The sequence below is a fragment of the Lathamus discolor genome, chromosome 2 (assembly GCF_037157495.1).
Source record: "Lathamus discolor isolate bLatDis1 chromosome 2, bLatDis1.hap1, whole genome shotgun sequence".
NCBI classification, from domain to species: domain Eukaryota; kingdom Metazoa; phylum Chordata; class Aves; order Psittaciformes; family Psittacidae; genus Lathamus; species Lathamus discolor.
In genome coordinates this window covers 107,826,203-107,853,209 of record NC_088885.1, presented here as the reverse complement: position 1 = coordinate 107,853,209, position 27,007 = coordinate 107,826,203, and the positions used below count along the sequence as shown (strand labels likewise).

General features: G+C 36.6%; 1 protein-coding gene across 10 annotated transcripts in view; it reads left to right on the top strand.

The window, feature by feature from the left end:
• Positions 1 to 27,007, top strand: part of PTPRM (protein tyrosine phosphatase receptor type M) — a 470,168-nt gene that overhangs the window by 282,680 nt on the left and 160,481 nt on the right. For 6 of the 10 annotated variants that reach the window (XM_065668016.1, XM_065668015.1, XM_065668019.1 and 3 more), the window contains exons 12-14: positions 4,996 to 5,269; positions 6,413 to 6,449; positions 11,410 to 11,484. In XM_065668016.1, the coding sequence (XP_065524088.1) occupies positions 4,996 to 5,269; positions 6,413 to 6,449; positions 11,410 to 11,484 (386 nt within the window). The remainder of the gene's footprint in view (positions 1 to 4,995; positions 5,270 to 6,412; positions 6,450 to 11,409; positions 11,485 to 27,007) is intronic. The other 4 variants (XM_065668023.1, XM_065668021.1, XM_065668020.1 and 1 more) reach the window with 1 other exon arrangement.

Sequence of the window (27,007 nt, the reverse complement as noted above, 5' to 3'; positions counted from 1 at the left end):
AGAAAACTTAAAATTAGTCTTCATAGTGTCACCATAACAGTCAGCAAAGATAACCCAAGAGTTTACACAGCTGATCAGGGCACTGTTAGTGCAGTTTAACAACTTTGCAGCCTTTGTTCCAATTAATTTTTCAAGGATAATTCAAAAAGCAGATATTGAAGAGGTTTCAGTTTTGAACAGTTGAAGCAGGCTAGAGGGAGTAAGACACTTTCCTATTCTCATTTCACAGCAGGAGAACTGTGGCACAAAATAATTGACTTGCCTAGAATCACACACAACAATTGTATTAAGATTAGTAAATAAATTCAGATAATCTTAGTCTATATTCAGGTCCTTAGCCCATCTTTCCTCTGCAAAATAATTTTTACAAAATTCTTTATGGCTTCCAGTAAGTGAAGCATCGAGACTGTTTAAGAGAGAAAAAGTAAAACTGGCATTTCAATAATGAAGTCATCAAGCTTGTCTTGCCTTTGTTTTTGATTTAAAATTACTTTTGGTGGAGGTATAATTATAAATTCTTAAGTTTCATGTAATAAATGCCTAGATCATTCATGTTAAGGACTTCTTAATTAGGAATCTGAGAGTCCATGCTGGTATCCAATAGGCCCTTATTGAAAAATTATTTTATAACTTTGAATAAGACTTTGATTAATTAAAATTTGATTTACTGTGTTCCAGTAATATGGACTAGCGTCTTGATTCATCTGGTTACTAAAGCTCATCAGTTCATGTACTTAAGAATACATATACACTTAAGTCTTTAGAATTGTTTGAACTGTCTGGTTCATTTGCAAAATATTCTTAGCGTCTTTGATTACTGTGTCAACGTGTTTTCTTTCTTCTTTCACGTCTCTTGTTCCACTCTGAAAAAAATTGGTATATTTAGCAGACACTGACCAGCTATTTTAATATAAGCAATGGGATTTCAGTAAATATCTGAGAAGGCTTGTATGTCTAATTTCTAATGAAAATTACAGTAATTATTTTCAGATCTGTATCTCTGCATAATCATTTAAATTAGGAATTGGTTTAGAATTGTTAAAATAAAATTTAACTTTAAAATTACATCAATTTTTTCCCAGGCATCTTTTTAATCCCCAAATTTGAAATATTTGAATCCTGGGTTAAAAGTAATTCCCATGTGTTCCTTTTGTGATGCAACGTAAGTTTCAGTCTATATAAAAGTTGATTTTGTGTTCAATTTTCGGGGCATTGGAATTCTACAGGAGAGCTGTGTAACATGAATTAAACTTAAATTACATTTCTTTCCTTCAGAAAGATCAATCTAAGTTCTGCCAATACCCAATAATGCTTTTGGCACCTTTCAGTGTAGTGCAGCTTTTATTGTTTGGATTACAGGTAGGAGGAATTTTTTCTCTAAAATGTAGAGGTGTGGAAAAGGGATAATACAACCTCAAGCAAGCAGAAAATCCTAAGAGGAGTAATATAGTCCTGGAGCAGTGCTAGCTCAATTCACTAAGCCTGAATTCTTTTCAAAGTAGACAATTCGGCTGTTATGTATTAAAGAAAGCAAATTTAATAGTAAGAATTAGAGGAAGCTTTTGGATTATAATTGTAATAGGGGTAATTTTGTAAGATTCATTAGGAAGATCGTCTCATTTGTACAAATGTAAAACGTATCACATATAAAGTTTTGTCAGGTTACCATTGACCCAGGTACTTATAATGTGTTAATTTACATCAGAGAAACAGCAGTGTGCGGAAATTGGGCAGCAGGTAGGATTTAGTTATTTTTCATTAGCACTTGGACTTTGATAGAGGGGAACAGAAAAGAGCTGCTTGACCTTTCAGTGCTTAAATTATTAAAGAGCAAATAGATTTGAGGTCTAGATGCTTGCAAATCTAATTTGGCTTATGGAGTAAGGATGAAAAGACATTTTGAGTTTGAAATTGCTCCAGTCAACTTAGTTCTTTCTTTAATGTATCTGAAGATGAATAGATGGTAGGCATTTAAAATGCAATATACAAGGAGAAGTGCATGTAGTATAACTAACATGAATTTCCCAGGGGAAAAGTAGCATTTTAATGTTTCTAAAATATCTACAATCTTTACCTTTAATCACTGAGTGAAAAATCAAAAGAATCCTCATTTCAACACATAGTGAAATACATTGTCTGGTCTGAGGTCCCTCGTAGATTTGGTCCTGTTGCAAAAAAATGGTAACAGTACTCCCCTGAAGGTGACAGCCAAACAACTTAGTTCACTATCCATCATACTTTGGTGAAACTGAGGGATTCTTATGTTTGCTGTGCTACTAGCAAGTGTATCCAACTTCATTACCTTTCGAGATGTTAACACTGCACCCTACTTTTTTTCCAGTACTCCCTTTAAATTTGCAAATGGTATTTATTGTAGTTTCACTGTAAATTAGTTGTTGGAGGAGGCAACACGCTGTCCTCAAAGTAGCTCAGAATCCCAATTCTAAGCAACTGTGTTTTGGGCTAAAAAATTAATTGCTGAAATTGTGTCAAACATTGATTTGGGAAAGCAAAAAATAAGATTTTAATGTAGTTATTTCAGGGCTAGTTTTTACAGATCAATTCTCACAGGATCAAAGAAAAGTTGCCATATATTGACCTTCATTTACTACTCAGCATGAAATTAATCAACTAATAAAAATCCTTCTGCTAGATGAGTAGACTTTGTTTGACAGAGCTGCAAAATATACAGAGGGTGGCCTTCAAGTGGATCTTAGAGACATTTGTTTGTCTTCCTGGCTATACCAGACATAAATATGGTTAAATTTCTTCCTGGGGTTCAGCATAGATTAAACTTCTAAATTTACATAGGCCACTTGTAGATGTCTACATGTGGGCTGAGTATTTAGTTATTAAATATAGTCAAGTAGAGCTTAGAAAGCAATGAATTGAACCCAAAAGTAGATCCTCTCTGGTCAGGTCTTGAAGATCTGTTGCCTGGGCTGAGTAGGTCTCCAGTGACTGTAGTAAGAGTTTACAGATGTATAAACATGTTCATGAAGACACTAAAATTTAAGTGTCTTAACTTTAGGCTAAATTGCCACCATAGTGAAAGTCTAAATCAGACAGAAGAGATATTAAGAATTCTCAGTGTTAACTTTCTGGGCATTTTTTGTGAACATGGGAAGTGCAGCATCTCCTAGTGGAGATGCTAGATCTTAAAAACATAGCGAACAGGGACTATTGCTCATGGTCAGTAGGTCTGGTAAAAAAAAGCAGTAAGATGACCAAGAGAATAGGCTTTCTTCTGCCTCTTGCTGATACTTAGCTGTGAAGGCTGTGCAGACCTAGCATCATGCTGTGATAGAGTCATAGAATGTTTGCAGTTGGAAGGGACCTTTTAAGATAATCGAGGCAACACCCCCCCCCCCCCCCCACACACACACACGCACCGCTGTGGGCAGGGACATCTTTCACTAGACCAGGTTTCTGAAAGCCCTCTCCAGCCTGACTTTGAGCAGTTCCACTGATAGGCCATTATTCAATCTCTCAGCATTATCTAAACATGCAAAGGCAGCTTGAGTCTAGGTGCAGTGTGTTAGTCTGGTTGTGCACTGAGTCAGTAAGGCTCCAGAGGGTGCAAGAGCTAGAGAGCTGTATGCCAGCACTCAAAGCAGCTTGAGTCTAACAAAAGCCCCAGAAGGTGTAGTTCACTTGCTATGAGCCAGATTGGTGACTGCAAAAAGTCATCCCTTTTATTTCTAAACCAGATTTGCCTTCAGAAGGGGAATAGCCATAGCTGTGCAGTGGTATGACTAAGCCAGTAACCCCTGTTAGGTCCAGACTGAGACCTGCAGGGGCCCCTGCCACATGTCCCTGTACTTTGGGCAGAGCCTTCTATAAACATAATCATGTACCTACATATGATGGCGTGGGAACAACATGTCAGAGACTGTGTGGATATTTCAACTTTAAAAAACATACCATATGCAGAGAATTCTGCTTTTTGTGAATTATCAGCCTGAAACATCAGAAATAGTTGTTAGATATAGATGATGTGAAAAAATGTGGACACATTGCCACTTTAACGTCAGTTACCTATGCTGACTTGCTTTTCGAGATTCCAGGAGACAAATAATGATTAAGAATCACTGGTCCCCAGTGAAGCAATAAACTTGCAAGCCAGTCCTCTTTAGAGACATGGACTTCCCACTTCACAAATTTGAAAGCACTGACTCAGGTTTTACAGCAACGGCAAGGGTATAATGATTACACTGTTTGCATATACAGCAGAAATCACAATTTCTTTGTTCTTGCTTGAATGTCCATAGCACCTTTACAATGAAGAAGGATGGACTGCTCCCTTTAGGTCCCAGTCTAGCAAAGAATGCAAGTGGAAACTGCTTTGCAGAATGCAGAAACACTTAAAAATATGGTTATCTTTCAGATGTGTAAAAGTTCTTTGCTGAGTGAAAATAACTTCCATCAGAGTGTTTTATTCTTGCTCAGCAACAATCAGTATGCCACTGAAATTTAAAAAAACTGTACTTTTGTGTGCTTTTGTAAGTAATTATAGTGTCAACAGTTAAGCAAATACTATTCCCTGTCTCTGTAATTTATTTCTTCATTTTTGACTAACTACTAACTCAATTTTCTTTAAACAAGATAAACAGGTTAAAGAATGGAATCTATAGCTTTATACTTACTTCTGTGAACAAAACAATATATAATTCACATTTTAGCACTAATCCAGGAAGGCTTTTTCTGTGCAATAGTTAGGATAAGAAAGTGTTCTGTGCATTTGCTGGAATGAAAAGCTGTAGTGTGTGTGGCTAGATTTGTTTTTCCAAAACAAAATTAATTTATTTGAAAGCATGAATCTATTCCACAAATTTATGAATATCAAAATGAAATTTTCTTCCTGTGTCCTTTGCTTTTAACCGTTCTTTTTTTCCGTAACTACCGGTGTGCTAATATGGTTTGAGAATGAGTCGACTGCCCAAGACTTAAAATAACCTGGGTGTTTATTTTGTTTGTTCCTTTATACACTCTTAGTGTCTATCAAATAGTTGTTGAAGAAGAACGCCCACGGAGGACCAAAAAGACAACTGAAATCCTGAAGTGCTACCCAGTGCCCATTCATTTCCAGAATGCCTCACTTTTGAATTCCCAGTACTACTTTGCTGCAGAGTTTCCAGCCAATGGTTTACAAGCTGCTCAGCCTTTTACTATTGGTGATAACAAAACCTACAGTGGTTTCTGGAACACCCCTCTTCTTCCTCATAAAAGCTACAGCATCTATTTTCAAGCTGCTAGCAGAGCCAATGGGGTAAGTCTTATGACAGGTGTTCTTTTCTACACAGTGTGTAAACAGATGATTGGCGTGAACTACTAAGACACCCTTTTTAGTTGCTAATGAGAAAATGAAGTAACCATGAAATTTAACACACTGAGTTTAAAAAAATGAGTTTTCCTAACGCGATATTGCTTAATGATTAAAGGTTACAGGAAGGAGGAGGGGAAAACAGCCGATTTTGTCAGTAGTGAATAGGCAAAGTAGTGCACTACCATTCTATCTTAGTATTTAAAAGCTATCCAATGACTGTGTTAGGTTGTTTTTCTTTCTTTTTCCCTTTTGTTCTATTGCTTTGAAGAGAAGAGTGTTGTGGTGGTGTCTTTTGTGAAATTTAAGCCAGACTTGATTGTAAATTTTAGCACATCTGTCTTGGCGCATCCTGTCCCATTACCTTAGTTTGTAACATCTTGAACACCCATTTTCTCATTTGGTTCCTTGACTGAATTAGAAGCCTCTCTTTTGGCCCCTTTCTTCAGACAGTAAAAGAAAATAAGTAGATGGGACTGAAATGAAAAGTGTGTAAAAAGGGCTTTGCAGATCATGTTTCATCAGACTAATTCTTCCTGGAATTGTTTTTTATTTCCTGGACAGACCCACCCAGAGCCTTTCAATTCTTGATAAGCTTTGGCTGTCTGTGCTGACAGCCTGGAAATGTTTTCTGCCAGAAACCATAATGGTCCCTCTTTCACAGTGTACTGACAGTGCAGAAATGTGAAACACCGTTGATTACTTTTTCTTTCTAAAATTGTCCAGCATGATGCCTTAAACTGTACTATCTGTAAGAAAAAGAAAGATCTCCCAAGGTCATTGTGTTGCCAAAGTAAAAAAGCTGAAGTCTTGCTTGTGCTCTTGTGAATATCTTTCATGTATTCTACTATACAGGTTTCATTCTTAAGGGATTCTTAAGTGAAACGTTTACGTACCATACCCAGGCAGTGTTTGTCCATAGCGTGAAAGCACATTGAAGTTGCTTTAAAAGCAGTTATATATATAATGAGGCACATTAAATAAACAGCCCTCTGACATTTTATCAGTACTTTTAAGAATAGAATCATGGATTACTTTCTTTTCTTAGAAACACATGATGTGACCTTTTTTCCTCTTTATTTGACACAGGAAACCAAAATCGACTGTGTGAGGGTAGCCACAAAAGGTATGTTCATACTATGTCATGTATTCTATATTTCAGCTTGCTGACCTTCCCTTCACACTGTCTTTGCAAACTTCCAGAAGTGTTTATTTCATAAAAGGCATCACTGAAACCATTACAGAATTTTAAGTGATTCATTTGCATCTCTTGTTGAGATTTAGGAAGTTTGTTTGTTTGTTTGTTTTTAATAATTAACTTATTACTCACTTTTAGTTGTCTACTTGAACACAAGGTTTTTAAAATATATCCTGTGGGTTTTTATATGATCTCACAATAAATATTGTAGACTTTTCTATATATAATGGAGTTGTAAAATTGCAAATTTCAGAGTGCATACTAGCTGCTTATACATCTGTACTGAAAAATTACCCTTTACTCATAAGCAATTATCTTAATTGTTTTATAAAAGAAAAGTGGAGAAATCATGTTCTTCATTTTCATGGTGCAGATTAGCTCTATTTGTCGAACTGTCAGCAACATGATATTACCATTTGTGAGACAAGTTTGTGGAACTGAGACAGTGCTAACTGTAGGTTTGATCAGCAAACAGGGAAAGATAAACATGTTGCTGATATATTGAACTTTGGAGGCTACGATCTGCCAGTGATTATCTTTGCATTGTCACTTTTTTAGTACATCTAGCTGGTAGCAACTACAAAGCCTGAGAAAGTGATGGGGTAGTATGATTATATGATTATTCGGAGTTTGTGATAGAGAAAAAGGAAAGAAAGTTCTGTTGGGAGTAGGAACAGGTACTACCACCCTGTGATTTGGGCACCTGGTAAGAATATGAAGCAAAAACTACTTCACCCCGTACCACTGTTCCTTGCGGGAGATCATGCATGTCTCATAGTGACTATTCCTAACGTAATTGATGCCAGCACGATTTCCTTTATATGTAGACTTCACAGTTCCACCACCATCACTAAATCTTAATTGGATGGATGAGAATCACATTGCTTAACAGAAATCTTAGCATACAGTTGCCTCTGTTGAAAGGCAGGATCCTCCCTAATGTGACAAATTTTTTTTTTTTATGGCTCTTTGAAATGGTTCCTGGTTTGGTAGTTTTTCCAAGCCAAAGGAAGTAATTTTACTTTTAATTTAACTAACTGATTGCTTATTAAACCGTAGAAAACTTTCAAATACCTAAACTAAAACCTAGTAAAATATAGATGAGAGATTAATTACAGATTCAAGTGGAATCCTTGCTGTTGTTTTCCAGTAGATCACTGGTACTATGAGTGGGACACATTACCTTAGAAATTGTAGTAGGTGATTAGATGAATGGGTTTTAAATTATTTTGAGTATTGCATTCCTAATCACCAATAGATGTTCAACTATTTCAGTAACATGACTGACTGAAAACCTTAACTATCTCATTTGAGAAGCAAGGGTAACTTTATAGATTGGAATAGCTCCCATAGCAACAACCTACTTTGAGCTCACCCATTTGGCAATAGATATGTGAGAAATGCAGCTTTTATTTTAAACAAATCTCCATACATTTCTGCTTTGGAAGCATGTTTCAGAATACTTTGTAATAGCTTTATGAAGCCTGTAAAATTATATGAGGGGTTGTTTTGAGGACTTGGAAACTGGAGGTGTCCTCTATGGCATTTGTAGTCCCCCCTTGCAAAACTTTCTTGGGGGGCTTCTGTAAAGCACTGAATGTCTGTATTATATTTTAAATTATATTAATTTTAAAAAATAAAATGGTGGCCATGGCATATCACAGTATGATATTATCATAGCTGTCTGTACAGATTTTTTTTCCTTTAGACAACAGATACTTGAGAGAAAAGTAGAGTTCTGTGCCCCTTTTGGACTTCCCACATGAGGACTAGAAGAAACAGCGAAAATGCTGAATGTCTGTGGGTCAGAAGTCACCACGCCTACAACGGTGACCTCTGTAGGTGTGAGAGAATTGTTCTGTCTTGTTCACGCTCCCCCTTTTGTACACACCCCCCTAACAGCTTAGTAACAATATTCAATCAGGGGTCCATCTATTTATTACAGTGCTTCTTAACAAATAAGGTAGCGAACACTCTCCAGTGCAACATCTAGTTTTCATATACTAATAACATTTCTGAAATTTTTGTATTCTGGGCATCTGTCATATTTAAAAGTTCAAGTTTGCTGGGTTTTAAAGCTAAAAGGGAGTGCTTCAGGCCATTCGTGTAAAAAACTGGTACAATCATTTATTTAAATTAAGGTCTGATCCTGAAAATAACTGCAGCCTTGTTTAGGCCACTGGAGTTGCAGAGGTACTCTAGAATTTAATATGGATGTGGGAAATTTAGGCTCTAATCAAGTCAGCTATGTACCTAATTTTGAGCTCAAAGGATAATCTCATCATAATTGCAACTATTCTGTCTTAAAGTAGAAATATATGTATTTTACTGGATAAAGGGCCTATGCCATAAAGTATACCCTGTAAAACAGAACATGACAATGCAGCCAACTGTCTGCTTGTTTCTCAAAAGCTTTTGCATGTTCCATTTCTGTAGAATTTAAGGGTTGCACCAAGGAATCCTGCCAAAGTATCCGCAGCCCTTCATGGGATCCAGGTGACCCAAGGCAACCTTCAGACTGCTCAACTGAGCCAGCTGAGCTTGGTTGTCTGTATTAATGATGTGTGTTTAGCCTGTTTGCAGTCTGTTCTCAGGACCAATATGGGAGTTCAGAACCTGAGTGTAGCTGTATCATTTGATAACTCTTTTCTTTAATTATCCCAACTCCAGATTATCTGCAAGTTGTTGGTGCCCTTGAGACCTTCTGAACGTCATAGAGAGTCTGTTTTATTTCCAAGTTTTGAAGTGTCCATTCAGTGGCTTTTCTATATTTTTGTTAAACTAAAAATGAATAAGTGTAATATAAAGATCAGAGAGTTTTTTACCTGGTCCAGCAGAACCCTTGAGTATGTACTTCACTTTTCACTCCAGTTGATGCCAACAGGAATAATGCACGTGATTACTGTTAAGTATGTGCTCAACTGGCACAAAATAAACTGTGTTGTTGGATCAGAGCCAAAGTGTGCCAGATAGCATGTTACCATATTGACAGGCTTTGTGTTAGAATAGCACATCCTAACTCTACTGAGTCAAATGCATGTGTAGCTGGATAATACTTTTTAATTCCATCAAGTATGTAACATTTTGTAAAATGCTCTTGGTTTATGACCATGACATTTTTACAAATCAAACCTCTGTTAAATGGGTTCTTTTAGAGATCATATAAAAATCCTGATTGCAATGATTGCAAGTGTAATTTAGGATCAGAATATTGGGGTTTGTAGAACTTAAAGTTCTCTTCTTGCTTCTGCTGAAGTCAGTGGGAACCTTTGCCACTAACATTGCTAGGGGAAGGATCAGACAGCATATTCTTGTGTTGCGGAGTCTTCTGATCATAGGCTTCCAGGACCTCTGTGACTATTTTGTGTATATATGTGAAAACTGCAGGGTTTCCATTGACATTATATAAGATAATTAAACAAACAAACAAACAAAAATCAGGAAGATATTTTTTGTACCAGTGGTAATAAAGGTTGTGTTTTGCTTGAAATATGGCTTTCATATACCTACTCTTTCTTCAAGCTAAATGACTGTAAAATCTCAGCAGACAAAGTTGAAAACATTCCAAAACCACTCCAAGTCTACTGCTATCAACTTTGTGGTGGTTTGTGATTTATATTAAGGGTATATTTCCTGATGTGATTTACAACACTGGATAGAAGCATCTTGGTTACCTCCAAGGAATCCAGTTCTCGAGGGAGACATCATTATTCTAATTTTGCAGTATTGGAAGGCTTTTATTAATTATTAGAGAGAAAAGGATATTATGATATTTTAAATTCAATAGCAACGGTACTCTAGCAGCTATTATCAACACTGCATTTCAGTGTTGCAGAGGGATATTTCAAAATATTATGCAGCAGCAGTTTTGCATTTAATTGTCTGCAGATGGTAGATGATCTATTTTCCTCACTCGTTGCCACATTTCTAATAGCACCCAGGCTGTTCTATGTAAATGAGTGATCTTTCATATAATTTTGTCCTTAATTTTCCAATATTTTTTCTTTGCATCATTCTCCAGCTGCATCATGTTGGATCTGACCTTTTAATTTTTTTTATATTCCTTAATATATATGTATCATAGTGTGCTTAACCATAGAGGCAATCATAGAACTGCTGGCAAACAAAGGAATACAAGAATTTGTTAATGTCAGCCATGGTAAGAGTAATCTATACCAGTTAATGATTGTTACAGCTCTGACAGAAAAGTCTGAATACTTCAGGCACACAAACAATTCACGTTTTTCAGCTGTTTTCTTGTCTTAGTTGGCAAAACATGAACTTGAAATTCAGACCCCAAAGAGTTACATACATACCTAGCTAAAAACGTGCCAACTCTCAGTGGTTATTCTCTGTATGCTGAAGGTTAAGTATACATGCAGTGTGTGCATTTTCAAAACAAAGACCCAAGTGGGTACAAGAAAAATGAATGTTACCTAGCTCAAAAATACTTTACATGAAAATTGCCTTAAAAATAATTCTATGAAAAATGTATTATTACAAACTAGAAAAACGAAGTGAAACTAGTTCAAATTACTTGGAAAACTTAATACTTAGAGTAAGATGAATAAGCACTTAGATTTCATTTAGAAAGACCAGTGCTGTGACTAGCAGAGCCAAAGAGTCTCCAGTTCCTTAAATGCATTGTATGTAAGTAATGTGCCTTAGTCCTCTTCCTGAATGAAAGTCACATACGAAAGCTTATTAATTTGCAGAATAACCAAACTAACAACTGAAGATAAAAAAGGAACTTGTGGGAGTTTTTTCAGTTTCTTTGTAAGAAGTTCAGACAATAAACTATTGTCCAAGATTCTTTGTGCTGGCCTAGCTTCAGTCTGGCTTTTTTTTCCCTCATGCATGCTGACCTGGAAATCTTCCTTTGCCTTAGCTGCGATAATCGTGACTCAGCTTACAACACCATACATTCGCATCGCCCCTGCTGCAGGCGACGACCAACTAACAGGTCAGATGTTCAAGTATAGACAAGTCATCATGCCCATTTTGTCTCATTTTCTTTGGCTCCTTTTCCCTGACGGTTTCTTCATTCTCTGCTCATGAATAGTTTCCAATGTTAAAAGTTTCTTTTTGTTTTTACGTTTTTCTTCAGCTCCATTAAGTTAAGTGGTGTGGTTGGCACCAAAACTTACACACACATCCCTCTATCTACAACTCCGCTGCATGTGCCCATTGTGTGTGTGATCCGTGGAATGTTCCTTCAAGCCTGATGTTGTAAAGCAATCTAGTCTTGCTCCATCCATAAATTAAATGACATTTTAAATATAGATATATATCTGTGCACCTGTTTATTTTTTTCTCTTTTAATAGATCCAGACACTAGAATTTCTAAATCATTTAGGCTCAAAATTTGCATGTGTAAGTTAGGACAAAGATCTTGCATTAACGGGTTGGGGTTTTTTACTGCAGAATGTTGGGAAGATCATATTTTCTGGCAACATTTCAATGTGCAGAAAATCAAAATAAAGAAATAAAATTAATTCCCTTTTAATTATGTCATACATGAGTTCTGGGACTAAAACAAAATAACCTTCAGGTCACATAGGAGAATGAATGAGACTGTAAGGTTTTTAAATCTAATTGTCAACATAAACTCAGTATGCGAGACAGCTATTAGTCTGTGTGTGGCTTGAAGGCTGGTTCAGAATGTATCAGCAAATCTTTATGAACTTGGGGAAAGTACTCATTTAATCAGAAAATATGTGAATAAACATTTTAAGAGATTTGGAAATCTTTATTTTCAAACATAAAGAGCATTAAATCTCTAGAATCTGAGGTGAGTTTGATGGAGTATGTAACAGAGGAAGTTAAGACCTAGTCCATCAGCATTTAGCATATGATAAAATCATCACCTTTTATCAGGAACACTGGCATAGTTACTTGAGAAGCATGTAAATGTTGCTACCAGGATGTCTAAGGGTCAAAGAGGAGTTCAGATGCTTAGAATCTGGATACTGGCATAGTCAATAAGAAACAGTTAAATGATTTAGTATATAATAACAGGATTAGTGACATGTCTGCTACAGCTTTTAATTCTGGGCTATGTGTTATAATAACAAAGCTGAGTGATCCATAATGGTCAAGTTGCCACGTCAGGCAAGACATAATTGTTGCATGTATATTTGTGTTCTAACCAAAATAACATATTTAAATGATGCCAGGAAGTGCTAGCTTGTTCTTCTTAATGCTCAGTCCACATACATTTTTATAGCTTGATTATTTTTTACTTCAGAATACAAATAAATCTTTGAAGAGAGAAAGAACATCTCTTCCATAGCCTTGAACTTCAACGAGTTTTGATTTCTTCATTGAAAGATTCAAATAAGTTTACAGACATACAGCTAGCACAAGATAGCCAGCAAAGTATTTGTTTGCTTTGCCACTAGTGGCTCATAGCATTGGCACTGTGTGGCTGTCTGTCAGATATGTGACTTTAGTTTCCTTTAAAAAAAAAAAAAAATACAAATGAAAATAAATCTGTTCTAGCAGAAACTAATTTTATACTGAAAAAGAAAAGTATCAAATGATACGTGCAAACAGCATTTATGGCTCTCTGTGAAATGTATTTAAAAAGCCTCTGAAATCCTTTCATCATTTTCACAACACCTTTTCATGCTTGAAAGACTCTTCCTCAAGTTGCCACAAATGCAATAGGGAGTGAAAAAACCTCACCCAGCCCACATGGTTGGTCCAATGACAGCAACAGCAATTCATTGTTTTTCTACAGTGACATACTGTGTAGGGTACATTAGGCAGGCTTTTCTACAATATTGCAGTACAGCAATAGCAATAAAGGTATTGGCAGTATGCATGAGGAACCCAGAGATTTTCCTAATGGAGTTATACAGGATCTGGACTGGACATGGGGAAGCATGGCTGCATTCCTAAATATTGTTACCAATTTTGAAAGATCTTCTTCAGAAAGATCATGAGAATACAGCTCAGCTTTCAAAACAACTCTACTGGCATTCATTTCCTCCACCCTTGTCATCAACGCATCCTGGCCTTTACGGGTGCAGTTTACAAACAGTGCATTATTAGTTCATATTTGTTTTTATTTTCTCCTTCCTTTTCATACAAAAATAAGATGATTTCCCTTTATAGGATTACCTGCTGTTTGCCTTAAGTATCTTGACAACCAGTCCTTCAATACTCCTTTGCAGCCTATGGCAAAGGGAACTTTTCCTTGCAGTTGCACTTAAATACCTACAATGCAGTTGTCCTTAAGTTCTAGTATAATACAACATGCTGTAAAGGCAACTGTGTGATTTTAATTCTTACAAGACAAAATAGGCAAGTTATCACTGATGTACTAACTTAATAACTAAGGAATTGAAATTTGGGTAATTTCGGGGAATAGTGTTTAGCTTTCAGTGTTAACCTTACAAAAGGTAACTAATCTGAAATTCACTCAGTTGACTCCATCCTCAAATATATAGGGAGAATATCTATCTACCATCTGTCAGCCAGGAGAAAAGACTGTACATGAAGCACAGTAGTCCTCATGATACCATCTCCATGTTTTCATAAACAAATACACTTTAACAGGGTGGTTGAAATCATGTAAAGGTTAACAAAAACCTTAGCACATGCATAAGTGACTGTATGATCTTGACGTTAAAGTTTAGTAACAAATCCATGTTTTTGAGAAAGCCTGAAAGCATTTGCAGTGTGCTTCACTATTTTGTAAGAGACATTTCATGTATTAGATTTAAATTGTCCGTATTTGGTATTCACTTGGCCCTCATCTGTTTTGTTCTGTCTGCATTCTGATAAAATAGCATGCTTGGAATTATGATTAGGGTGTTCATTCTTTCAGGCATTTTCTTAATTGTTGAAATACGTCTGAGCTACTTATATTTAAATTAAAGTATTTCCATTTGTGATTTAGTGGAGCAGCCACTACTTTACTGGATATTATTAAGACTGATTTCCATAGAATGCCCTTTTTTACCACCCATTGTTAATTACACATGCAGCTGGAAGAGAGAGTTCTGTAATGTACACTCTTTGTAGATTAAATTCTTGGTACAAATCAGATACAGCAAGATATGTCAGAAATTTTGCAGAATGACTGATACTAAAGAATTGGGAAGAATTATTTTTTTAAAAAAGATAGTGGCAATCTTAAAGCTTAAATTCTTTTTGCCTAACCTACATTAAGGTCTAGATGAGCAGCATATTTTATAATCATGTTAAAAGTGACATAAAATAATCTAAAATCGTCTTCTCCCTTATGAAGATAGCAGCATAATAAAATACACAGTATATTTAATACAGAGCAAAATTTATTGCTGTAGTCTGGGTCAGATTCCGCTCTTAGCCATTCCACTGTAAAAGGGGAAAAAAGCAGCTGAAATCATTGATTGATTAAATCGCAACCTCATTGGATTTTCTTTATGTCAAGGGATTTATTCCAGATTAATACTGCATTACTGAAAATACAGTTTGTTTATTAACACAAAAAGGAACAGCAAGAATTTGAGAAGGAATGTTTTCCTGTTTACCTAGTTTCTTGTCCTTTACGATGCATTTGAGGTATAGCAGCATGGGCTGGACAGACATTCACATTCGTCTCCATCCTGAGCCATGTAACACTGATTTAGATGTGTTCTGACATGTTGAAACTTGAAGTGCTATTTTGTGTAATGGAGAAGTCATGATTTCCTAGTTGAGACTACAGTTCTTTCTGTAACAGAACTATATGCCGATTTGTTTGTCTGCTGGTTGAATGCATTTTATGAGTTTATTCTTCTCTCGATTCTTCTGTACAGCATTTATATCAGTGGAAGCTGTCAATAGTTATCCAGGGGAAAGCAAGCACCTTTGATATGACACCACGGTGGTGTCATATCAAAGCCATATTATGATGCTTTTGCATGGCGAAGTGATGAGAAAAGCAGAGTGAGAATGGATCTGACTCTCCAAAGTGAAATTCTAAGCCTGTTTTTTACATGATGGTTCCAGAAATTGTTGCACTGATTGTTCGAGGATTCTAGTCCTCTTGCTCAGCTGGGCAAAATGCAAAGCAAGAGGAAATCTTCCTACTTTCTGCAGCACCAGTTGAATGCATTCCAGTGGGCTGGAGTGTCACTTGTGATTTATTGCCCATTTTTGTCCTTTCATGTGTTATATTTGTCATTTTTGCAGTGACAGTTTCATCTATAAAACAGTATAGTTACAAGAAAATGTTAAGAGGATACAGGAGTGCCATGGGAACTGCTGTTGCCTTTTCTCCAATTTTTTTTTTTTTTTCCTAGTACATTACAGAGTCAAATGTCAGGTTTTCTGTTTTTAAGACAGTGCTGCCAAAGCATCCAGGATTTTGAACTGAAGTACATTTTCCAACCAGAAAAAAACCTGAAGCTAAACAATTAGACAAAGAGGACCTAAAAATAATACTGGTAACAATTCACAAATGCTGAAATAACCCATAATATAAATACAAGCCCTTTTCAGCTGTAGACAGTAGAGAACCTGAGCTGATGAGGTCAGTTACCAATTAGGTTCTCTTAGAGATACTAAATGTTCCAGTTATGTTTTACAATAATAAGGATTACTACAAGGTTTTCTGAAAATGAAACCTTAGTTTTGAATGTGTTCAAATCATCACAGAAAAGCTAGAGGCAGGACTCCTTCCACTCAGCTCCTCCCACCCTGAACCTGTTGGGCTGGGGACAGTGGGACCTTTGCAACTCTCCTGCGTAAGTAGGAGACTAGGGAGGATTAACTGCAGAGGGTTATATCAGCAGTTCTGCTCCAGCCATGGGTGCTGACCAAGGGTTGGCCAAGGATGTATGGGTTCATCACCACCCTGGCACTGTATCTCCATAGCCAGTGGTTTTACAGACCTGGGACAGGAACAGCTGGAGAAGATCCCAGGACCTAAAAGAAAGTATCAATCTTCCTCTACCCTTTAGGAAGGAGAAGAGGCCTAATTAGATATGTTTTGCATTGTCGAAACTGTTTGGCTTTTATTCAGAGGTGTTAAAAAGTTGTTTGCCACGGAGTTAATAGTCAGTCGTTGCAGGAGCTGTGTTACATCCCTCAAGTGCGTAACTGATGTGGAGACTTGAGTGTTCCAGTCCATAACTGAGAGAAGAATATAATTCCAAGTGTCAGTGTCAAATACCCCTTTCATGAGGAAAGTGAAACAAAATATAACTTAGATCACTAACGATGAGTCTGTTCAATTCATCCTAGCTTGAAAAAATAATCTATTTGCACAGTAATATGTAATCTTAATATGAGGATATCTCTGAGATTGTTTGAGTTTGGACTGGGGGAGGGCACTCTCCTTAATCTCATTACAGAGAATGGAAACATAAAACCCAGTCATGGAAATGTCAATATGAGTGAACTGACCAGGATAAATTCTTAATGAACTGAAGGAATCTCTGCCATCTGTGTAGTACTGATCAGTGCCATGTCTAATGCAAAATACTTCAGCAGCAGCAATCCACAGAGAAGCAGAAAATGCAGGTAAATTTTAGAGCACATCATATAGTGTGCTATTTCATTTTTGTATAAAAGAAAATATGCCTCTGATTTTTAGATTCAAAGCAGAACGTATTTTGCATGTACCACAATGAAAAATTAAGGAGACAAGGGAAGAGAGAGAAATTCAGAGATATAATTAGTGACTAAAAAAACCCTGTGAATTTCAGTGTTTCCCATCTGTAGTTATGAACTGTATTCATAAAATGCTAAGCAATTAGAATTCTAATTTGAAAGAAAATGTGGGATCAGTTGTGGGTAAAACATCCTGTAGTTCTTAGGAACTGCAAATCTGGTGTTTGTATCACTGGAGAGGTTAACAAATGTGTAATGCAGTATTACATAGATTGCCTCTGTTCATGTATAGGTGAACATTAAAATGTGTTACAGTTAAATAGAGTAGTACAGTGAAGAGGAGAGTAGTACTGTTGGCTTTAATCAAAAGACACAGAGCATACTACCTTGGGCAAACTCATGTTTCAGGAATTCCTTGAAATAACTGAAATCTTAATAAATATCTAAGCTGCATTTGTCTGCTTCGAGTAAAAACTCAAAACACTGTTCAAGCTGTGACTGTAGTTACTGATGGGTTTTTAACACTCGCTTCTCCAGTCATTATACCAAAATGTCCTTTTCTGCTCTAATGGGAATTAGACTGCCAAAGCAAATAATTTTAGAGCTCTGGAAAAAAACATTCAAGTATATGTGTGCATTTTCAAGTCTTTATTTTCTAAACCTTTGAACTTTCATTTCCTTCTCTTAATCTGATTTTCTGTTATTGCCGACCACTAAGAAGTTTTGGTGCAAGTAGAAAACTTCCATACAAATGAAAGTTGAATCACAGTTTTGCATAAAAGTGAATGGAAGTTGCTGTCTTACATGGTTTCAAGCTGACAAGGGAGGAAATACAGCAGATTCAGGTTGTTTTCATCTTTTGAGTGCACATCAGAAATACAAAGGGAAACAGGAAAAATAGTAAATTGTCACTGGTCAGAAGCAAACAACATATTCATGAAACCTTTTTTAGGCAAAATTATTATATTATACGTTTTAGTATGCTTCAATGGAATTAGCTTCGGGTTATATGTGTGTTCATAATTAAAAGTGATATGAAAAGAACTGATGAGAAAAATGGCTATTTAAGGCATTCTTAATCAAATAGGGCAAATGGAGATTTTTCTGTGACCCCTAAAACCTACAGGAAACATGATAAATGAAATGTAGATCAGAGATGACCATTCAGAGGAGGCCTAGTCTATTCTTCTCCCTGTAATAGATTTGGTGCATCTAACATTACTTTGGTTTGGACAGGCTTTTTCTTGGCAATACTGTAATTGCTTCTCAAATGTGAACAAAAGAATTGCTACACTGTATTGGCACAGAGTTAAAATTCTGTGGAATTATTTTTCCTTCCTTCTGCTGATTCTTCTTTCCAGGTCTTGTAGCCATCCTTCCTACCCCAAAACAGTGTTGATTCTGGAAATGCTTTAAAAAAACAGTTTTATATGTTTTTTCCTGCTTTTTATGAATTTATCAAAAATATATATTTTAATTTCTTCGTGCATCATTGCATGTATAGTTCCATTTATCTTTGAGTAGAATGAGCTATGTTGTGCTCTCCTCCAAGAAAATATGTAGATAGTGAGTAATGATAAGTAAATTCTGAGCGTGATTGTGAAGGATTTACGAAGAGCCCTTCATAGGGGATACAATGCAGAGGGAGGCTAGTAGTGGAAATCAACAGGACTGTCAGCCTCATCTAAGAGCCAGTGGCAGCACAGACCAAAAAAATGCACGGATGTGCAGTCCTAGCAATGGGATTCCTATACTACATGGTCCTTCTGCCCACACACTGGCAAAGTAATCACGTCTTCACTGACTTTCAATTTGGAACCGTTTATGAGTGTTCCTGTAAATAAGTCCTCGGTGGCAGCAAGTTCAGAAGGCAGTACCTTACTCTACTATTTCCTACCCTTAGCTTCAGGTTACCCAGTTCCCATGCTGGATGTGATCCCTTGTATTCATGGATGGAAAATAAAACAGTTGTGTTTTTACATGCTAAGAACACTTCAGCCTGAGTAGGTCAGCTCCAGAAACATTACTCTGATCTGACTTCACATCTTCCTTGCCTGATGGAGGCCAACTGAGTACTAGAAAAACACATTTTACATCTCCTGAAGAGGGGCAGAGTCATCTTCAGGCTACAAATCCACACCTTTCCTGTTTGCAGAAGATAGCTGAAATACTAAACTTTCAGGGATGTCTGATACTTCTTGACACTTTTCAGAATACTTTCAGTAGTAGATCTGGTGATGAAAGCATGAGAGTCAACCAGAGGTCTCCTTTGGTGATAGGTGAAATATAAATGTCTTTGGTGAGGGTGATAAATTATCCAGTCTTGCTAATGGAGTGGCTAGAAAGTTGCTTAGAAAATGTATATATGGACATGATCAGTTGGGCTGACTGCTTTCATTTTCTTAGAACTAATTTGCATCACTCTTCTACCCTGAGTTCTGTTGACTTGAGGTTATCTAGAGAACCACAAAATCAAATGTTTCAGGGCTAAAAGCTCCCGTTGTTGCACATTGTACCTTTAGGACTTCTTGTTCACAGAAGTCAGATTTATAAGATGATGTTGCACTTCTAATGGTTGCAGGTGGTACCTTTTCCACACAGCATCAGCTGGTAGCGAGCCCTATATTTCAAAGTACTAAGACACCTGCAGTTCCAGCCCTTGTTGGTGCCTCTTTCTTAGGCCTCCTTATTCAGTATGAGACCTACATGTATAAAGTTAATTTGGTCCAGGTATGTTCCTGTTGCTCCTTGGTCTACCCTCTTGTTCAGAAATTTGCATCTCATGAAGTCATATTGACCTTAGCTGTGTTTGGTTAGTCGGAGACCAGTTTGGTAAAAAAGCCCGGTTTCTTCTTTCTATAGCAGTCAGGAGAATTTTATCTTTTATTTCAGTGGCAGGTACTGTCTTTCAAATACACTGCCATGACTTTTCCCTTTGTTGACACCGAGGTCTCTGATGTGCACCATTGTGTCTGCTTCTTTGGCCAGTACTTACAAATGTGTAACCAAAAACTTTATATCTTTTTACTTAGGAAATTATTTATTTCCAAGAAGGATATCCAGCATGCCTGTATATTCTAGAGTGGTAGTGGCATGGCTGTTGAGCCTGCTTTAAACATCCCTTAATGATCTCAGTGCTATTAAACTGCAGGAACTTACACTTTCTTTCTTCCAGTATGAGTGAGGGCTTCCAAGCCCTTGGGTGCCCACTGGAGAGGAAAATTTTTATGTATTTTAATTATTTAAATTTCCTTGAGTAAGAAAAAAGAGAAAAAAAAAGGAACTAGCAGGAAGGTTGGTGGGTTTGTTGCAAAGGAGAAAATGAGCTGTTTGTCAAGGCTTGCTTGCTTGTTTTCTTGTCTGTCCTTTTTTCAAAAAACACAGTTGCCAGAAATATCCAGTCTAAGGAGCCTGGATTAAAATCCTCTTAGAAAATAGATTGTGATGAGATGAAAAGATGTCAAACTGGGAACTTTATTTGGTTTAGGTATGTTTTGTAAAGAATGTTATTATACTTGACAACCAGAAACACAGATGTTTAGCCAAAATCTTTTCGCTCTCATGCACCAACATGAATCATCTACCAGTGAGAGATAGAGTTCATTTGATAGTCAGTTAAATGAGTCATATTTATCAGTGAGTAGTTCTTTGCATTTCTTTTCATGTAGTTCTTCGTAGCTTATATTTACATTTTTGTAAAGAATATAAAAAACAAAATTAATAATTCATAATTATTGTTACACAGTGGAGCCTTATTTTGATAGTCCCTTCTTAGCACAGATCTTTTAACAAAGCTAGTTTTTTTCCTGCATTTAAACACCAAATAAACAATGTACAAAATCAGCATGGGTGTCTTATGGAAGTACAGATATCTTTTTTAGGCAAGGAAGATCTGTACACAGCAATATGTATTGTACACGTGATAATAAATTACATAGAAGGTACTTTTCTGCTAAAATATAAATGCTATTTGCCATCTTTCCCAGACATTCAAGAAATAAATTTAGGAGCACTAACACGTCTTAGGAGGGAGAATCAGGATACATCAATTTCAATTTAAATGGCTCCTGTGCTCAGCAAAACAGAAAGAAAACATAATCCCTACCCCATGGAAAAGCAGTTTATACATGGACATTTCCAAAAGAATCCAAGAACAGAAAGGGAAAAATACTGTAAAAAGTGAAGTAAAGCAGACCTTACTTTAAGGCATTTACAAAGCCAATATATTCAAGGCATGGAGTAGGGAGAGAAAACTGAAAAAAATACTGATCAAAATCACCTTCTGTCACAAATTATACCCTGCCCAACACCACCTTGTAACTTCTACCATTTGGACAAAAAAGCAGTGCTGTTTCGAAGGAGAACTAGGAACACTGATTTGAAAGCTAACAATGAGGAAGGGGAGGGAGAACTTTCTCCCTAAGTTGGAGTTCTACCAGGAGTAAAACAAAGACTTTGTTAGCGGAATACATGCTGGCTAGCAGATGAGGACTGAATGCCAGTCACTTACAGTATAAACAGACTAGCCAGCATGGTAATTCATTTCATCTACAAATCTGTATGTGTTTTGGGTCTTGTCCAGGACAGCCACAAATCCTGGCATCTGGAAAGAACTTGAAACTCAAATAAAAAACATGTTGGATTGGCTTGCCTTTTCATAACACCAGTAGTGCTGCTACTTAAAAATGGGGGTACAGTTTCCTGCAGTCGCAGGGAATTTGGGGATAGAAATGCTGTGGAAACTTCTGGAGGAAACTGGATATTTTACACTACTGCCCCATTCAGGTGTATTTTGCAGTCTGTGACATAGGATTGTAATTCCTGTTGATCATTTGACATTTATGAGAAGGACCTTTCTCTGTGGAGCACCTCTTTTCATATCAGTAGCACAGACATATTTGTGTACCTTCTTTTGTCATACTGCCTTTTATCCCAGTCCTGTACTTTTGGCACCTCTGCTTTTCCTACCTTTACATTCCTTCCTGCCTTGTAGCACCCTAACAATCATCATCCATAAAAATTCTGTCCCTCAATCGTTGTTGAAGATCTGTTTCTACTGTGTTACTAATTGGAAAATACTAAGTGATGCCAGCTAGCTAAAGGAGCAGGAAGGGTAGAAGTGTTCATTTATTTGAGTATTGTAAATGCATTTTCTTAGGGATATTTGCCTTTCCCTCCCCCTTATGATTGCTGTGCTTGCCTGTTACAGCCTAGCTCAGCTAGATGGTGCTTTTAGTGGCAAAGATTGTTCAGCTGTGTGCTTGCACTGTTCTTAGCACAGTGGGCCTCCCAGTCTGATTTGGAGTTTCCAGATTCTACTATCATACAAATAGTAGAGAGTAATAATTATAATGGCCTTTGTAATTTGTGTTGTCTCTGTAGAGCATGGGCAGAGACTTTAAAAACGAGTTCTCTGATATTTTCAGTCTTTTTACTTTGTGGTAGGGACAATAGGATCCTAGTGATGGGTATTCCAAAGAAGCATCACACCTCTCTTCCTCCTTTCTGCCTTGTAACATTTTGCATGATTTCTGCCACCTAATCACAGTGTAGCTGTCACACGGGGTATAATGTTTCATTTTTCTACTCACTCTGCGAAGTATATTAGAAGTAGGAGCTGAGAGAGTTGAATCACACTGCTGGCAATAAAAATATCATGGTCTAGTTACTAACACAAGTTAGTTTTGAGTTTGACTGGAAAGAAGGATGATTGGAACTAACTTCATTCTTACTTTAAGGCCTTGTAAAGTTAGGCATTACATCAGTCGCTAAAACACCTGTGAATGAAATACAGTTGTAAAGTCTTAAAAGTGACTTACCAAGCAAGTAACCTTTTAAGCTACAGAAAGGAAGTATAAAAGGTGGCAGATATGGTCAGCCCTGAGTGAGACAAATAAAATTACACCAGTCTAGTTAATTAAAGGAAGGGATTATTTGTTGACTCAACTAGAAGAAATGTCTGGATCTTTTAAAGATGACTTTGGATAAAACAACCTATAGCTAGTTTTTAGTACTAACAAACAGCTTTGATCTTAATCCTTTTTTTCAAAAGGATAACTACCAGCTCCTAGATTATTAAACCAGGATTACCTTATTGGTCATTCTTTACTGTAAAATGCTCAGTCATTTCTAAGTACACTTTTTTAAGGGGTTAATAAACATTGAAAAGCAAGTCCAAACTTTTTCATTTACAAAGAGAGAAGGAGAAGTTTTGTTCAATTTAGTTGAAGTCCATTTCTTTTAGGGAAGAACATTTTTGTTGGTTTTGAAAAACAAAGTAACCCTTGCATTTATGTTAAAAGAATGATATTTTGCTTGGCACTTCATTCAGTGATTAATCTTAGTTTCCATTTTAATGAGGAATAGTTCAGCTCAAACTTTTCTATCCATAAGCTACCTACAGGAGATTATTGCTTATGAAGTTTTGGGGTTGATCAATAATACGACACTTGTGCCTTCTGAGTGAGAAAGAGAAGGCAAATTTTCCAGCCAAGAAAGTGGCAGAACCCTTTTCTGAAAAGTATTATTCCTATAATACTAATGCCAGACCCTTATTCTCTAATGAGAACTAGAAATTCTTCAGAGACAGGAAAATTTTTACCTGGTCTTCTAACCCTTGTTACAGTAATATAAATTCCATTGCATGAAGTAATTTAAGAATTCACAGTATGGCAGACACTAAATATTTGCAACTAGAATATAATTCAGTTCTCAATCTGAAGAGGACTTAAGATGCCAAGAAGTGGCTGAGTAATCACTAAACTTCAGAAAAGGAGGTTCTAATATTAAGAAAAAGGTAATAGGTTAGGTCTGAGAGTTGGAAAAAAGTGAAATAAAATCCTTAGGTGTTTCATGGATAGTACTTAAAAATATTATCTCTGGATCTTGCAAAGTACTGAACAAAATGGGACCATGAGGGAAGGTCATTAATCAGGCCAGCTGAATACCATTTTTTTTCAAAGTGAAGGAAAACAACAAAAAACTTCAGATATAAAATGCTGCTGTAGGGAAGGCCACAAAGAATGGGCAATAAATAAGAAAGAGGGAAATTGAAATCACAGAGATTAATTAGAAAAGTAAATAACTAAGGGAATGGAGCCAAACAATGTTACTGTCTTCCACTCTATTCAGCTTAGAAAGACTGTGGAAATACTTCACTGGGTTTTGTGCCACCTTGGGGTTTACCTATAAGTGTATCTCTGTTTTTCACTTCTGGCAGGAAGCACTCTAGTTTGCTTCAAGTAAGGACTTTTCAAAGTCAGCACCTTAATCCTTTTTAAACTGGCAGGAAGCATTTCCTTGTCCTTTCGTTTTCTAAGTAGCAGCCTTGATCTGTCCAGTGCTCACTGCTGTTTGCTGACCTATTGTCTTTCTAGAGTTGGACCACAGTGTATGTGTCAGTTTGACACTGACTCTTCTAACTACACTAGCCCTGACAGTCTCTGTAAGAAAATAGAAGTGAGGTTATTGTGCAAAGTTTGAAGCCAGGTTTCTTGTGTGCAAGGACAGAACCAAACCCCCCCAAAGTAAGTCATTACGTCCAGTGTTACAAGGACAGTGGACTTGGCTTGGCTGCTGGCAACAATATGCATTGTTCTAATTAAAACCAGGTATTTTAATGGAGATACAGAACTCCACTAGTCTTGCAGTTATATATTCTTCAAGGCACTAGGGTGATCAAGGAAATAAAAAATTGCTATGTCAGACACACTTGTTGAAACAATAATAAAGAGAACAAAACACCAGGACTATAATATCATGATACAATAGGATCACAGAATCATGGAATGGTTTGGTTTGGATGGATCCTTAAAGATAATCTAGTTCCAACCCCTGTGCCATAGGCAGGGACACCTTTCACTAGACCAGGTTGCTCAAAGCCTCAGCCCATGTGGCCTTGTGCCTTGTACAGTTAGCATCATTTATGTTAACTATAGAAGTATATACATATATATGTACATATATATATGTACATATATATACATATATATTCGTATATATACAAATATATGTATGTTAATATTATTACTCAAAATAATAGTGTATAGTTAACATTATTTCTGTAAATAAAGATTACAGTTCACTTAACTGTTTCAGTTGTGTCAATGCAGCAGAGTAAAAGTGAAACCACGGCATCGTTTCTGTAGACATTCGAGGTATAATTTTTTAAAATCTTCCTTGAAGACATACAAACAACACTAAAAGCACAGATTGACATTGAAGTTTATCAAGTGACAAAACAAATTTCGGAACTACTGCCCTAGCTGCTTCAATCCCCTTGCACATGGTTCACCTTTCTCTCCATGGTGCCAGTGCAATTGCCTGTGTAGCTATAGGTTAAAAGTGAGTTAAGAAGTAATTATGGTGTGAGAGTCAAATATTACTCTGGACCAAAATCTACCTTCTAGACAGAAACTACAGAAAAGTAAACTGCCAGCTTTTGTCATAGCAAATGCACTTCAGAGTTTAATATTACATGCTGTACAGTATGCTTGTTAAGTAACATGGAAGAGTGAGTGTTGAAGCAGCAACTCTTGAGTATGATGCTAAGTGATGTGGGTTACCAGAACTCAAACTGGACGCTGAAGGATTTCAGCAGAACAAAAAGCAAACTGAATAAAGAGGTAGTGCCAACTCAAATTTCAGTCTTGATAAATGCTATGTAATGTTCAGCAGAGGTAAGTTTGAATTACTTTAAATTTGAATTACTTTTAACTCATACAGGTTTCAAAATTGAACACTGCACTGAAGAAAGGGATGCAGGTTTCACTGTAAACAGCACACCAGTGACTGGTTCACTGTTCATATGATGTCAAAAGAAAACCAAACAGAATGCAAATGGGTATAAGGAAAGGGGTGGAACACAACAATTTTTACAAATCCTGTTGTACAAAACTGAAGTATGTTAAAGGAATAAACAGTATTCAATACAATTAAGAAAGTTGATCCAGAATTTATAACGCTGAAAGGCTCAAGGGTTGCTCAAGAAAGGTGAAAGGTGGCAAATTTAGTTAATTTACCCAAATGGATTTTTGAGCCCACTGATACCAAGAAGGGTGCACCAGTCAGTCAGGGAATGAATGAGATGCTGAATGGAACCAAAAGAGAACTGAGGTAATGCCAGTCTTGGGTTTTTAAAAATAATTAATGATAGTTTATAAAAGGCATGTCAAACATCACATTTCCAGTTTAAGACAATCTGTTACGAGTTAGGCTGAGTCCATCATAGTGGGAAGCCTTATTCTATTTTTAAATCAGAGTGGCATTACATGCACTTTTCTTAGACAATTTGAGATGATCCCTTACTTCAATAATCAATAGATAATGCAATATGGTGAGTTCAGAGTCCTGATGTTAGGCTTTATATCTCTTCTTGTGTAGGCTTTCTTTGGAGAATTTGCTGTAGTGGTGGGTTCCCCAGCTTGTCCCTGACTCCCAAGAGAGTAATACTTTGTGCCATTGAAAGCATTTCATTAAAGTTGTGCTCCATGATACAGAGAAAGTGTGTGTGCTCTGATAATGATTTCAATATTGTCTCCTCTACCTAGCGTAAGTCTGAGTGGTTCCACTGAAGTGAGGACCCTGTGCTGTCAAAGAGAGACTTGACACAGATAAAACACATTGGGTAGTTGAGAGTTGTGCGTGAAAATGTAGCAAGGCTGCCTTCACTTACTGTTAATGTTTAGTATTCATGATCCCAAAACTAGCATTAGGAGTCTTAATGAAAGGAATAAAACCATGAGGCAGAATTTGATTTAAAGAAAGAATTGCCAATGAGTATTCCAGGAAGGTGAGGTAGCCTGAGAGAAATAATGAAGACTAGACTTTGGAAGGAACCAGTCTTAGAAATTACATCTAGAAAGATACTGCCTGTTGTTGACTTTGCATTTTTCCTTGCC